The sequence below is a fragment of the Berghia stephanieae genome, chromosome 1, assembly GCF_034508935.2.
Source record: "Berghia stephanieae isolate SIO BIC M18660-M18661 chromosome 1, UCSD_Bste_1.3, whole genome shotgun sequence".
Lineage (NCBI taxonomy): Eukaryota > Metazoa > Mollusca > Gastropoda > Nudibranchia > Aeolidiidae > Berghia > Berghia stephanieae.
The window spans coordinates 78,818,235-78,832,426 of record NC_088360.1 but is presented as its reverse complement, the minus strand read 5'-3'; the positions used below and the strand labels follow the sequence as shown (position 1 = coordinate 78,832,426).

Here is a 14,192-nt window from a genome sequence, read left to right as displayed (position 1 = left end):
AGGCCACACAGAAAAAATCAACAGAGGATGTACCAAGTTACACAGACAACGTTGTTTACCAATCTGCCCTCATTAAATGATGGTGGGTATAATATCGAATGAAAATAGTTCTTTCCCTGCGAAATTGCGGGCTTCTTACTACTGTGTGTATATATATATATATATATATATATATATATATATATATATATATATATATATATTATATATATATATATATATATATATATATATATATATATATAAACTTCGAGAAGAATATGTTTTAATTTATGGATATCAAGTTCTGATTATTATTTTCTTTGGATCGTGGATATATGTATTAGCTATGCAACATTCCACTGCAATATAGTACACAGGTATAAAAATATCCACTAAGTAACATAATGGATTACGTCATATGTCTGTTGATTACCATGTGAAGAAAGTTGAAGAGTTGATAACGTCCCTCCCTTTAATTGATGCTATGGACTTTGGTAAAATACTCACAACATCTGTCAGCCTAATGAATTGTACCAACACACAGAACTGCGTGTACCTTTGGACGTTTATTTAGTCTGATTGATATAATTAGTGAGAACTAAGCATTTAAATGGAGGTCTAAAAACAATGATAAAGAGCGGAATGACTTCAACTTCATTCCTTCTACATATCCGATCATCGTCATTGTTTGTGAGCATTTATCAGAATATTTTGACACATTGATGAGGGAATTGGATTCAGTAGTCTGATGTCACGCCGACCGGCAACGGCGGCCATCTTGGTTCTAAACAAAGAAAATCTGTACTTTTTATTCTTCATGCTGGCTAGAACTTTTCATATGCCTTGTGACCAAAATGTGTAAAAGTCAAAACATGATCAAATTTTTTTTTCACCCCTCTGGATACGCTTTTATGCTCGCCGGAGAAATATTTCATATGGCGTCCGCCATTGTTCCGATAGTTTAGAGCCAGTGTTACTTAGTTACCATGCGTCATTAGGAAGGAAGAGACGTTACGACTGTTGAAGAGTATTGCATGGAGCCACCTGACACCATGTATTTCTTAACGAAGTGGTTATTCATTATGATACTGAATAGTGAGTGATGCTCAGGATCTGTGGGGCTGGTTGGTTTACATGACATCAAATACTTGACTCGGGTATGGTTGATAAGTTATCACCAATTTTTCTCTCTTTAATAACACAAACGCAAAAGGTCGTGAGTTCTTTAAAACTATTCATTACGGGAGAGAGGAATCTCATACTATTTATAGATATGTTTAGGGACACACTTCGGGTTGTGAATGGTTTTTACACATGTACAATGGCATTGGGTGAGAAAAACAAAAAATGAAAACAAAAAACCGTGTTCCCCCACCCGTGAAAAAACAAAAGAAACAAAGAAAAGAAAATAATTTTCACTTTATCACCTCAAATGGAAATGCCAACCTTAGGAGTAAAGATGGACTTTTTAAATTGATGGTGTGCGTTTAGCTAAAATACCCACAACATCCGCCAGCAGGATATAACTATGTGTAACCTTGAACGTTTATAGCTTAATTGATAAATTTTAGTGAGAACTCGTCACAAAAATGGCTGGCAAAAAATAATAATAAAGAGCTGAATGACATCAACTTCGTTCCATCTACAGCTCGGGATCCCGATAGCTTAGTTGGTAGAGCACGCGCTTCACACGCAAAGGAACCGAAATTGATCCTGGGCATAGCAAACTAGAGCGGGCATTGATCCCGGTGAAGTCGAGGTTAGTTTCTGACCTCCATACCCACTCAGCAGTGATTGGGTAGCTGGATACGTTAACAACTTTTTTTTTTTTAACTTAAACTTTTATATAGCGCTGTATCCACTAAACGTCCCCAAAGCGCTTTACACCGGGTCCCTCGCCAACCACAACACTTAAAATGTAAGCCGACACATGACGCCTGTTAGGCGATATTACACTTTTTCAGACAGAGACAACGCTGCTAAAGACCCGCACTCATTTTACAATTGAATATGCATATGGTGAGAGAATACGAGTAGAGAGTTTTTTTTCTTCAAAAACTCAACAATGCGCCGCTAGAACCGGTCTTGAAGTTTGGACCTTTGGGTCCGAAATGGAGTGTTTATTATTATTATTATTATTATTATTATTATTATTATTATTATTATTATTATTATTATTATTATTATATTATTATTATTATTATTATTATTATTATTATTATTATTATATTATTATTATTATTATTATTATTATCCACAATAACATCATCACCAGCATCACCATCAGAGTAAAAAACAAGAAGCCGAAAAACACCAGCAATATTATTACGTCTTCCAATCTAATTTGAAGTTTAATATCCAGGTTAGGAGGCTATGTCATTTTTAAAGAGAAAAAAAAAAGCCAATGCGTGATAGTCATGTGAAATTCGCAATGGTTGACATCTCTGTGAAAATTGACAATCGACAGCTTGTAAAAATGTTAATATCAACAACAAATGAATACAAGTCACTGATTACTACACACGGATGTGGATGTGTACGTATTAAATTTCTGTCCACCATTCTTTCTTTTCTTTTCAGGTTGGAAGGACGTGTGGTGCTGGCTGGCGGTCTTCATTGGAAAGATTATGCGGATTTCTTAGCTGGGTGGGCCCCCCTGCCGTGGATTTCCAAGTCTTCAATTCGATGGAGCTGGTGATGATGATGTTTTGTAAGTAAAGTATAATTTTATATGCTTTCTTACTTTTTTTTTTTTCATAACCAGAGCCTGAATCATCCATTTTATGTTTTGTTTTATTTTATGTTGTTTACATGGCAGCCGTGGTTTCCTCCATCCCACACCCCTTCTGTTTGCGCGTATTTAGTTGGGGTTTGGGTACTTTGGGTGTGTCGTCTTCTATCGTAGCGATCTATTCTGTGGGTGGTTGGTTAATGGTGCCCAGTCTGACATGTGTTTTTTTTTCTATTTTTCGGATGATTTATGGGGATGGTTGTGATTTTTCTTTTCTTTTCTTTTTTGTATATTTTTTTTTATGTGTGGTGGTGGTGGTGATGGGTGGGTGATGGATGGTGGTGGTGATGGTGTGATGGTGGTGGTGGTGATGGTGTGATGGTGGTGGTGGTGATGGTGTGATGGTGTGATGGTGGGTGGTGTGATGGTCGTGGTGAGGTGGTCGTGGTGATGATGGTGATTTTTTATGATTTGCTATGTACTATTTTTTTCTTATTTTTCAGGAGAAGGCCGTGGTCTGTCTAACCCGGATGCTTGGAGTGGTGGTATTATGTCTAATCATTTCCCATGCGTTTCTTTTTCAGGAACTGAGTTACCATTTAAAATGTGAATCGCTGCTAGATGGCTACAGTGTGGTGTGTGAACCCCTAAGTGTTATGAAGTATTTGGGAAAGCGCAATGAGCATGGTAAATGCTTGACTTGCGCTATTACTTCATGAAGTGGATGGAAGGTGTGCATCACTGATGGTGGACTAGGTCCCTGTCTCTGTTTACAACCCCCTTCTATTGTGCACGGGCTAGTGGTTTCTTTCGGGCTTCTTTGTGTTTCGTCTTCTATCTAGGACTACTCTGTAGACTCTGTACGTCGTCGACTTGGTCTGCTGGGTGGTAATCGCTTGAAGTCCAGTATTAGGGGTTGTATGTCCACGTTTACTGTGGCATTGGCGACTCAGTGTGCATACTTGATTGCAAAGATGGTAGCGGTTGCCCAAGTTGCAATTTCTTTTGTACATTGGGCGGGTGGTGGAGTGGTTCGATCTTTGATCGGATCCGGGCGGCCTGCTAAAGTAGCCATTTGTCATGGTGGAATTCCGTAGTCGCACCTCCTCGCCACGTTAATGTGGGTGTTTCCCCGATAATGGTGAGACATGGAGCAGGCTGGGTTATAATCCACTCAATCCTAGAGATTTTTGCTACCGTTCAAAATTGGAAAAAATGCATTAAAAATGAACATGTACATACTTTTTTTTTTATTCAACTCTTATTAACATGAAAATAACTAAAAACGTTAGCTTTGATACTAAGTCTATAATTTGTCTCATAAAAATGTAATAAATAGGCATGGGGTAAAAGTAACCCCGGTAAACTACGGATATCGTCAGTGTTAGGGTTGAGTGAGTTAGAGCTGGAGCGGCACGGGACCGAAAAATCAGGCCTGCCTTTGAACATTTAAAAATTCGTCATTTTTAGGAGATATAAATCGTATTCTTTTTATTTACCTTTTAAAAATCATTTTATTCTGAGATCAACGTTCATTTTCAATTAATCTTTGACTTAGATATGCTCATGAATTCTGAAACTGGAGCCACAATTTCGTAATTTTACTAATTTAATTGTTCGTAGTCGTAGGCAGGTCTGCTTTAAGCTGGCGGTATATAAAACGGGATCTCGGCTCCTGGGAAGAAAGGTGTCACAGACCTGGCCAGCTGAGAGAAAAATGTAAATAATGGATTATAACGCAAATTTTTTTTTTACTTTACAGCCCCATCAAGACTGTTTAAGATGGTGAATCTAATCATTCATAATACAGTACTGAAGTTTCATTATTCTCATGGAGCACCAACTTGGTAAGTAGTGAGAATCAATTTGGTCAAAGTTTCAACATTGTATTATGTTATATAATTCTATACATTAAAATGCTTCTATGTGGTCTTTTGGCATGGCACCCATCTTTAGAACAAAAGGTCCAGGGTTCGAGCCCCGCTCTGGACAGCACATAATTTTGTCCTTGGAAATGGGTCGCAATCTCAACTTACTCAGATGTAAGATGAGTACCTGGCCGTTAACAGCATTGCCTCTGTCTGAAATAATTGAATGGCTGTCGTGTATTGTCCCATATTGTTAAATATTTTTGTTGGAAAAGGACACCTTTTTACGCCATATCTTTGAATTGATCCCAAACACTGTTTCTGTTCCAACTGTAAAATTTAAAAGTAAAGACCTCCGCATAAGCGTAAAAATGTTTTTGGCTAACTTTTGTTGGCAATTCTGTCTTCAGTCTAGGCTTGAAATAAGAAATTTATACAGGATATCTAAGGTATCTTGAGGAAGAAAGAATGCGGGGGTTGCCTGTACTCTGATATCAAAAACATTTAATATTTTGGTGTTGAACTATGTACATAGTTGAATATTATACAGATCATCTTGAACTCATTCCTTTTCTAGACAGGAATTTAAATTCAAACGACGAAGATGATGATGATGAGATTAGATGGTGATTATAAGACGTATCTCTGACATATTGATTCTATTCTTTAGTGAGCCCACTTTTCAAGAGCCATAAAAATATTGCATTTTTATATGGTGTAGTTTCTCAGAATTTACACTCTTTTAACAATTGCGCACAAACAGGATTTACCTAAAACATTGACAGAATGGGTGTTTAATTGCAGGAGGTCAAGTATTTCACTTTGCCGAATTGAACATTAAATGTTATGGAAATATGTTGACATGAACAAATGAAAACAAATCACTTATTACTATAGTCTAATGCATACATACTATTTTTCTGTCCCTCAATCTTCATTTTCAGCTTGGTTTCCAGATTTGGAATGTTTTGTGATTTAAGGATGGAGCTCTCTCTACGACAGTTATGTGATGTTTGGTGAAATTAATTCAGAAAGATGATGTGCATTTGACAGCTGGATGGGACAACCCAACCGTAGATTTCCAAGTACATCAGTAAGATGGAACAGGTTGTGATGTTTTTTTTAAATAACAATCATAAAATAAATAAATGACACAAAATTCCCTTCATTCACCCCGTGGGGGAAAATTTTTCCCAAGGGACTATTACAAGGGAAAATGGGAACAACCAAGGCTGCAAATTGAGCTTTGGCAAGGTGACTTCAGGTTAGGAAGCAAAGACCGTACTGCTGAGCCATGACATAGACATTAGGTAAAATAAGTGTTGTACACCAATTCTTGAATATAATATTCATTTATTTTTTTCTAATTAATTCATCACGATTTTTATCTTTCATAACCAAAGCCTGATTCATCCGCTTTATTTTTTTGCTTTGTTTCTATTTTTATTCATTTTTTTGTTCACATGACAGCTGATGTAGGTCCTTCTCCATCGACATTTGCCATCTCTCTTGTGTGCATAATACATTTAGTTGGTTCTTTGAGGGTTCTCTGGATTCTGTCAGCTTCTATCGTAGCAATCTATTCTGTAGATGTACGGATACTTTGACTTGCTCAGCCTACATCTGTTCAGTAATTTTTTTTTTTTAAACAATTTTTGCGGATGATTTATGGGAATGGCTTTGATAGTTAAGCGTGATGTATTGAATTGAGTCTTGATGACATGCATAATCATTAAATCTTAAGTTTAAAACATTTGATTAATTTTAAGTGCTATGCATTTAAATTAATTATTAATTCGATATTATAATATTGGTGTTTGTATAGTATGTTTTGCAAAGTATTAAATGTTTATCGTTTTTTTCAGGAAAAGGTTTATATGAAGGTAATCATTTGTCTCGGACAATTTATACGAATTGATTTTTATGAGATATTCATTATTATAGTCTTGATGTTTTACCATGCATTATTCATTTACTTCTTCAGGTAATGATCCTTTATCAAAATGTGAATCGCCTTTAAATGACTACATGGTTGGTGTGTTACTCCATTGTTGTGTTGTACAATCAAGTCTTTATTTTTCCTGTTTGTAAATTATAAAGCATTGAAACATAATGAGCATGGTAAGTGATTGAAATTCTCTATATCAATGTTTGCTTTATATGAATCAACTGAACCAGACCTGTGCATCACTGATGGCCATAGGCTAAATAAATGCTGAAATGCTGAAGTGATTTTATATGTCATCAGCCATTATCACAGTTCTCATCTGCTTGGAGATACTGTTCATTACTGGATATATTTCCATTAATAAAATAATTACTGATCCTTTTTGTTAATACAGTACTTCCTCTCCCCCACCCTCTCCATGGGCTGAGTGCCTGGAAATAGTCAGGGAGTAAAAGTGCTAAATGGTGGGGAATATTCAGATTACTTAATAATGCTTAGTAACACTCGAACCATCAATTGATGTAAATGTAGAATTTCCTGAGTCTCCCATTCTTTTTAACTGGCATTGAAATGACGACTTAAGTGTCTCAAGTGCGGCAACACCCTTAAAAGTAAAAACGAACTACCTGAGTAACACTATCTAAATGTTTTTTTTCCACTGAATTATGAAAGTCTTTCTTTTCAGTAACCCTCATGCAGAACACAAGCTGCACAGTAAGTATTTAAAGGGAAATAAATCAGAAGAAAAACACAATTATTAAACAAGTTATATTAATGGTAACAAATCGATTTGATCATCGTAATTATTTTTACTAAAACAGCCATAGAAAGTCAATGTTGTATTCTTATAAAATGCGAGCCTCAATGGTTTTTTTATTCAATATACTGTTTTCAACCTTGGTAAGTCATCTTTTAAAATGTTTAGTTGAATTAATCTCATCGTTTTATTAACATTTATAATTGATTTATATATTTTTACTTTTGACGTAATCATTTTTGATAACATAAATTCTTGCTATTCAATTCTTTATTGTCAAATAATAAGTACACGTTGTTTGTAAGATTCTTGCTCATTCAATTCTTTATTGTCAAATAATAAGTACACGTTGTTTGTAAGATTCTTGCTCATTCAATTCTTTATTGTCAAATAATAAGTACACGTTGTTGGTAAGTCATCTTTTAATAGTTGACCTTGGTAAGTCATTTTCTTTTAAAATTGTTATTGACCATTCTTGATAACCTAACTTATTTTGTTGTTTGTATTTGTTTTCTGTTTTTCAATCACTTAAAAACTGTTTTAACACGAAGGTGAGCGTGAATTTGTCTTTTTCAAATTCTTGCCTTTAATTCACACTACCATTCCCATTTAAACCATTCTTTGTTTTCTATCATCTTTATTGTTAAGGAGACGCGAGACCTGTGCCTGGTTTGGTATTACTGTTTAATCTTTATGATTAATAGTGTAACATATACCTCCTGTTATCATTCTTATTCATTGTTTTCATTTATGTTTATAATTCCCATGTCTAATTTATAGTTTAAAATTCAAGTTGTTGTGATGACCGTTAATTTCAGTTTGATTTTTTCCCTTCCAGGCTTCACACGAATTTAACAAAAGATAAATGGTGTATAAAGTTACCTGATATCTAGGATACAAAAAGATATGAATCGGTAAGTGGTACACTAGGATTGGTTTGAAAACTAAGATATAATAATATATTCATAGCATGTATTAACATAAAGATATGAACCTCCACATTAATGCATATACATAGAACGCTGGGTGGGGATCCTGACCTCGCATAGCGGGCAGGGAGGTACATACTGTGTCTTCTATCCCCTTATATCTGTTTTCCAACATGCTTTCTGTCTTTGTCTTGGAGTGAGATTGCTTGGTTTTGTCCTAACCTTGGTCGGAGTCCTTGGCTGAGAGGGAAACAGTCGAATGTATAGTTATTGCTTTGGGAGATGATATTTTTTTCCTTGTAAATCATCTCTCTGTTATGTACTGTATTATGTTTTATTTACATGTTAAATTTGATTTGTTAACATTTGAGTGTATTCCTCTTAGTGGGGACCTGTGCTTGTGTCTGGATGAGACTTTTAGGTGATCTCAAACTAAGTACTTTGATGGTGTGCTCTTGGAATCTACATCTGTTTCCTATTTGAACGAATTCCCCTTTGTCTTACCTTTAATTGCTTTAATTGAATTCTATAACTTTTTACTATCCCATTTCTTCCTTTTTACTGGCGCTGATATGACCTTAAAAGTTGGATGGGAGCATCACCCTTGAATCATATACCTATGATGTTCGCATGGGTGTACGATCCGATAGTGATGTCGTTTCCTCTTCTCTTTACTAGCATATCCTGCTTCTTTGGTTTGTGATTGTATTTTTGACAGGGGATATTTTTTTTTCTGTAAATCTTGTCTGTTTGTTCTTGGTTATTTATAATTTAGCTTATGATATCTTTAGGTTATGATTTTGATTTACATTTGTACTATTTTTGTTAGATTGCTTGTTTTTTTGTTTCAGCGGTCTCTCGTATAACCTCAATTGTGTTGGAAGAGACCTAAAGCAACAAACAAAAAAAAATATGACCTTAATGTGTTGCAAGCTCCGTAAAACCCTCAAAAACAAAAACAAACAATACATAGAACGAAATTGACGTCACTCAACTCTTCGTTATTGCTTTTAGACAGTCATTATAATGAATAGTTCTCACAGGCATGCACTTACTTGCTGGTCTGATAACCCATTTTATTATGGGCTAATTGTTATAATAATCTCAAAATATGAGAGAAAACATTGTACATTACAAGGTCTATAATTGCATTTGGATGTCATACTGCATATATGTAAATGTTGGTTCTCACTATATTATATAAATTAGACTAAACTTTTGTACTCAGTTTTGTGTGTTGGTACATTATATCCTTTACATTAAGACTCATGCCATTGCAATTCTCTTTCTTCTAGTGACTGTGAAGCGCAGAAAACGGTTGGTTTGGACACCATACTCGACACGATAGCTTGAGCAGGACAGTACTACAGGACACAGTCGAAGGCCAGCACAGAAGAGGGCACCAAAGGAAGATGTGGCTGGACAATATAAAAGAATGGACAGATGTCGGTTCCGGAGCTGCTACATAGGGCTAGCAACAGGCAGGCATGGAGAGACTAACTTCTGCTTCACAAGTCGCACCGACGACCATCCGGTCATGGGATTGAGCGAGTGACATTATATCCGGCTGGTGGATGCTGTGAATATTTTATCTAAGAGCATCGCATCAATTATTTTTGTGGTAATGTTGAAATGGTTTAGATTGGTTGTTGTTTAACTGCTTTTTTGATTTTTATGTTGGTTGATATATGTTGTACCTAAAATTAAGGTTGGAAAATAAAATGAATTTCATGGCTTTAAAAACCACTTATTAAACAATAATTCAAATAGTTATACGCACTGATTGATAGCTTTGTAAAAATATTTTTAATTTCTTCTGATTCTGGCAGAAGAGACGGTTAAAATCCAAAACATTCCAAACAATGTATTTTGTTCTTTACTAGATTTGCTTTATCAATTAAAAAATATTTTTCACAGTTCACATTTGCACGCAGCCTAGTATTCACTTTGCACTTTCTCTACTTATTTGCTTTATTTAAATAAATTTTGTTGTGGCTGTCGTGACTTTATCAATCTTTTTTTTTTCATTTCAGAGGCACTCATGAGGATCTTGTGTAGTATATTAGAATAACATTCCAAACAACTTTTTACAAATAAACAATGAAAATGTTTCCTTTGTGTTTCTTTTTTATTTATTATTCTTTTTGTAAGTTTTTCTGTTTTTTTTGACAGCGGGGGTCACCTGGGTGAAGTTCCTGACCTCCCATAATGGGTAGGAAGGCACTTACTGTGTCTACTTTCCCCCATGTATCCGTTTCCAAGCATGCTTTCTTTCTGTCTTGGAATGAGATTACTTGGTTTTGTCCTGGTGCTGGCCAGGTACTCTGGCTGGGAAGGAAACAGTCAAATGTATAGTTAGAAGATGATTTTTATCTTGTAAATCACCTGTTTTGTACTGTATTATTTTTGTTTTACATAAATATTTGTAAACATTTGAGTGTCTTCCTCTCAGTGGGGACCTGTACTTGTGACAGAGTTAGACATTTAGGTAGCCTTTAGGTAATCTCAAACCAAGTACACTGATACACCTGTTCCTAATTCCCCTTAGTCTTACTTTTTCTTGTGTGCTTTCAATTGTCAATCCATTAAAAAAATTTTTCACTATCTCATTTTCTTTACTGGCGCTGATCTAAATGCGTTGCAAGCGCCGTAAAACCCTAAAAAATAAAAAGAGCCTGTCACTCTATGACTGTTCTTTCGTGTTGACTTTTTTCTCTTATTCTTGAGATCTATTGGTTTGTCATACCCTTGGTTGATGCCATTAGCCAAGACGGAATTTCTGTGTCTTCAATCCAACTGTATCTGTTTTCCAACATGCGTTGTCTTTGTTTTGGAATGAAATTACTTGGTTTTATCCTGGCCCTGGCCGGATACCCTAGCTTGAGAGAAAAAGCCAAATGAATATTTTTGGGAGATTATATTTTTTGTCTTTTACACTGTTATATATGTATATATTGATTTGTAAACATTTGAGTGTATTCCTTCCATTCGGTTGTGCTCGTGCTGGGATGAGACAGAAATCATGTTGGAAACAGATATAAGGGGATAGAAGACACAGTATGTACCCCCCCTGCCCACTATGGGAGGTCAGGAACCCCACCCAGCTTCCAACCCTTTGGTTAGGATGCTTGTCTATCGCAAAGTACATTCCACCAGATCAAACAAACTCAGCTACCCAATCACTGCTGGGTGGACAGGGGGGAATCAGAAAATATATCGACTGCACCTGAGATCGATCTTGAGTGTGAAGCTAGTGCTCTACCAATTGAGCATTGAAAGCCATTCAAGTCTATAGAAGAGCTGAATAAAACTCTCTACTATCATAGAAAACCGGAGAATGTTTATTAGATAAAGAATAGCTAATATAATAAATAATACAACTTATCATATTTACCTTCAAAACAATGACACCCATGAATATAATACAGATGATGTTAAGAATTGTAAGAAGAAGGCTAACACAACCCAACACAACACTCTCTTTGGCCATACTACAATAATACTGACGTTGGTAGTCGTTGTCGTAAAGTGATTCACATGTCAGACCACCTGCACTATAATATCTGTCAACATCAGTGGTGACATTTGAAACAACCTGCCAGGGTATAATAATACATATCTGTTAAAAAGAAATACATATTAAAACAAGAAAGAGAATATTTGATAAACGATTAGCTCAATTTAATCCTTTTCAGACATAAAAATCATAAACATGATGAAAAAGTCATTCAAATGTGAAAATATTGCAATCGTAGTATTCTAATATTCCAATGAATTAATACTTTTATATAAACAGAGATGGGTTCAAAACAAAACTTTGACAAGTGCATTAATATCGTTATCACTGTTTATCCGTATTCATCAACGAAACCCTTTAAAGCAAAATACAGAAGGGCCATATTCTCTGGACACAAATTCAATATACTTACAAGTGGAGAAGATATTCCTGAAACAATAGCATTAGCCCAAAGAAGACCCTGAAAATATGAAAAGGATGGAGAAGGATGGAAATTTTAAATATTATAATTATACAGATTAGCCCTTTTAATCATTTAAACAATCTGTCTATGCCTATTATTCCACAGCAAATATTCTTGAGGGCTCGTCATTTATGTCACACACAAAAAAAAAATTAACTTAACCAATCCCTTACACGAATCCATTTCTTTAAATGTTTTTTAAAATTTTGTAGTTAGGGTTCATTTTTGAAGTTGTATTCATTATTGATACATTTACTACACAAAGCACCTTAGTAATTCCTTAACCGAAAAAAAATAGTTTGGATTTGATATTAAAACTACTTTACTACTACAATAAAATTTTACTGAGTGCTTCAACGTTTATCTGTTTGCACTAGGACTTTTTATATCATCAAATCACCATCTATATCAATAAGCTTTAAAATTTTGAAAATGCAAAGAAAAAATACAGAGAAAGAGAAAGAAAGAAAGAGAGAGAGAGAGAGAGAGAGAGAGAGAGAGAGAGAGAGAGAGAGAGAGAGAGAGAGAGAGAGAGAGAGAGATATATATATATATATATATATATATATATATATATAAACGAGGGAATTTATGTCAAACTTATCCATAACAAGAAACATAAAGAAAAAGAAATATTTTTTAACTCACGGCATTTACAGCTGGTGGCAAGAGCGAGGCAGAAATAGCTACACCAACCAATGATCCAACTTTTCCTCCCAGGATAGACAATGCAACACCAGCACCAGAGGGAACAGCTATAAGAATGCCAACAGGGAGAGCACGTAAAGCTCCACTACAGGATAATGAAAATGAAAATATCCAGCCTTAGATATGAGAAACATATGATGGGGAAAATAGGAAAGCAATTATCCAACATTTTCCCTGGTCCTCAAAAATTGTTGGATAGGTCAAATGGTTTCCTTTCAAATGATCTATTAGAAAGAGATAAAGGTCTGATGGGATGGTGAAGTCCATTTATCCTGCAATGTTCATTTATATCCTCTTACACTACTTTGTTTCTATTTACTTTTCAATAATACTTCAATTGATTGCTCGCACAAATAAAGAATCATTTAATTGAAAATATGGCACAATGTTTGCACGATGGTATATAAAGTAGTCCAACCTGCCTATAACGACCACCCAAGATCAAGGCCAAAATGGTCGTTATAATAAGGTAGTCATTGTATACAGGTTTAATGACAGGGGGTACACTATCTTAGCCTCATCTTATTCAAATCATTGGAACTTTTAAAGTGTCATAATTTATTATTGTTGTTGATGTTATTATTATTATTATTATTATTATTATTATTATTATTATTATTATTATTATTATTATTATTATTATTATTATTATTATTATCATTATTATTATTATTACTATTATTATTATTATTACAAAAAGTAAGAAACATCCCCTTCTGGGTTGTAAATTTGTTTGCAGGCTTAGGACTGCCAACGGCCCATTAAGATGTTTATTTTTGTTTGTTTTGTATTTATTGTTGTTTGTTTTGTATTTATTGTTGTTTCTTTTTCCTTTTTTTCATTGTTTTGTTTTGTTTATTTATTTATTCTTTTTTTTTTTTTTTTTTTGGGGGGTATTTGATTTATTATTAAAATTTCTGTTTTCTGTTTTGAAATTCTTCTTTCTCTGATTTTTTAGTGACATAGTTTGTGAGTTGTTTTGTTCAGTTTATAATTCATTTCATACAAAACTTCTTTTCATTAAAAAAAAAAAAAAATCTGCAATTACAGAAGATTGTCTTTGCTTTAGTCTATTGTCCAACAACTCCTCTTTGATATTGTCAATCTTCTGTGGTAATTTTGTCAAACAATTTGCTCAAGAAATTTCCTGTCTCACAAGTGATGAAAATCCTTCCAACAAGCTGATGTGTTCTTCTATTGTGTCCTCTTCTCCTTCATTATCATAATTATTGTCATTGTCATGATCATCGCTGTCATTTTTAAATGGGTAAAAAAGGTTAGTCGCATCA

General features: G+C 34.5%; 2 protein-coding genes across 2 annotated transcripts in view; one reads left to right on the top strand and one right to left on the bottom strand.

Annotated features, from left to right (window-relative positions):
- Window positions 1–400: 400 nt before the first annotated feature.
- Window positions 401–10,326, top strand: LOC144963491 (uncharacterized). The gene is made up of 8 exons (XM_078897569.1): window positions 401–476; window positions 1,093–1,139; window positions 2,563–2,692; window positions 4,476–4,560; window positions 5,526–5,891; window positions 6,566–7,243; window positions 8,125–8,200; window positions 9,511–10,326. The coding sequence occupies exons 1-5, from the start codon at window positions 401–403 to the stop codon at window positions 5,599–5,601; spliced, it is 414 nt and encodes a 137-aa protein (XP_078753695.1). The 3' UTR covers window positions 5,602–5,891; window positions 6,566–7,243; window positions 8,125–8,200; window positions 9,511–10,326.
- Window positions 10,327–11,610: 1,284 nt separating this feature from the next.
- LOC144963490 (uncharacterized) overlaps window positions 11,611–14,192 on the bottom strand; it is a 12,109-nt gene continuing 9,527 nt past the window's right edge. The window contains exons 7-9 of the mRNA XM_078897568.1: window positions 12,844–12,988; window positions 12,145–12,192; window positions 11,611–11,810 (exon numbers count right to left, since the gene is read on the bottom strand). Of these exons, the coding sequence (XP_078753694.1) occupies window positions 12,176–12,192; window positions 12,844–12,988 (162 nt within the window). The 3' untranslated portion in view covers window positions 11,611–11,810; window positions 12,145–12,175. The remainder of the gene's footprint in view (window positions 11,811–12,144; window positions 12,193–12,843; window positions 12,989–14,192) is intronic.

Coding starts and splice junctions, on each gene's coding strand:
- LOC144963491 (XM_078897569.1), top strand. CDS start 401: ATGTCTGTTGATTACCATGTGAAGAAAGTTGAAGAGTTGATAACGTCC. Junction 477..1,092: donor AATTGATGCTATGGACTTTG/GTAAAATACTCA, acceptor AGTGATGCTCAG/GATCTGTGGGGCTGGTTGGT. Junction 4,561..5,525: donor TCTCATGGAGCACCAACTTG/GTAAGTAGTGAG, acceptor CTTCATTTTCAG/CTTGGTTTCCAGATTTGGAA.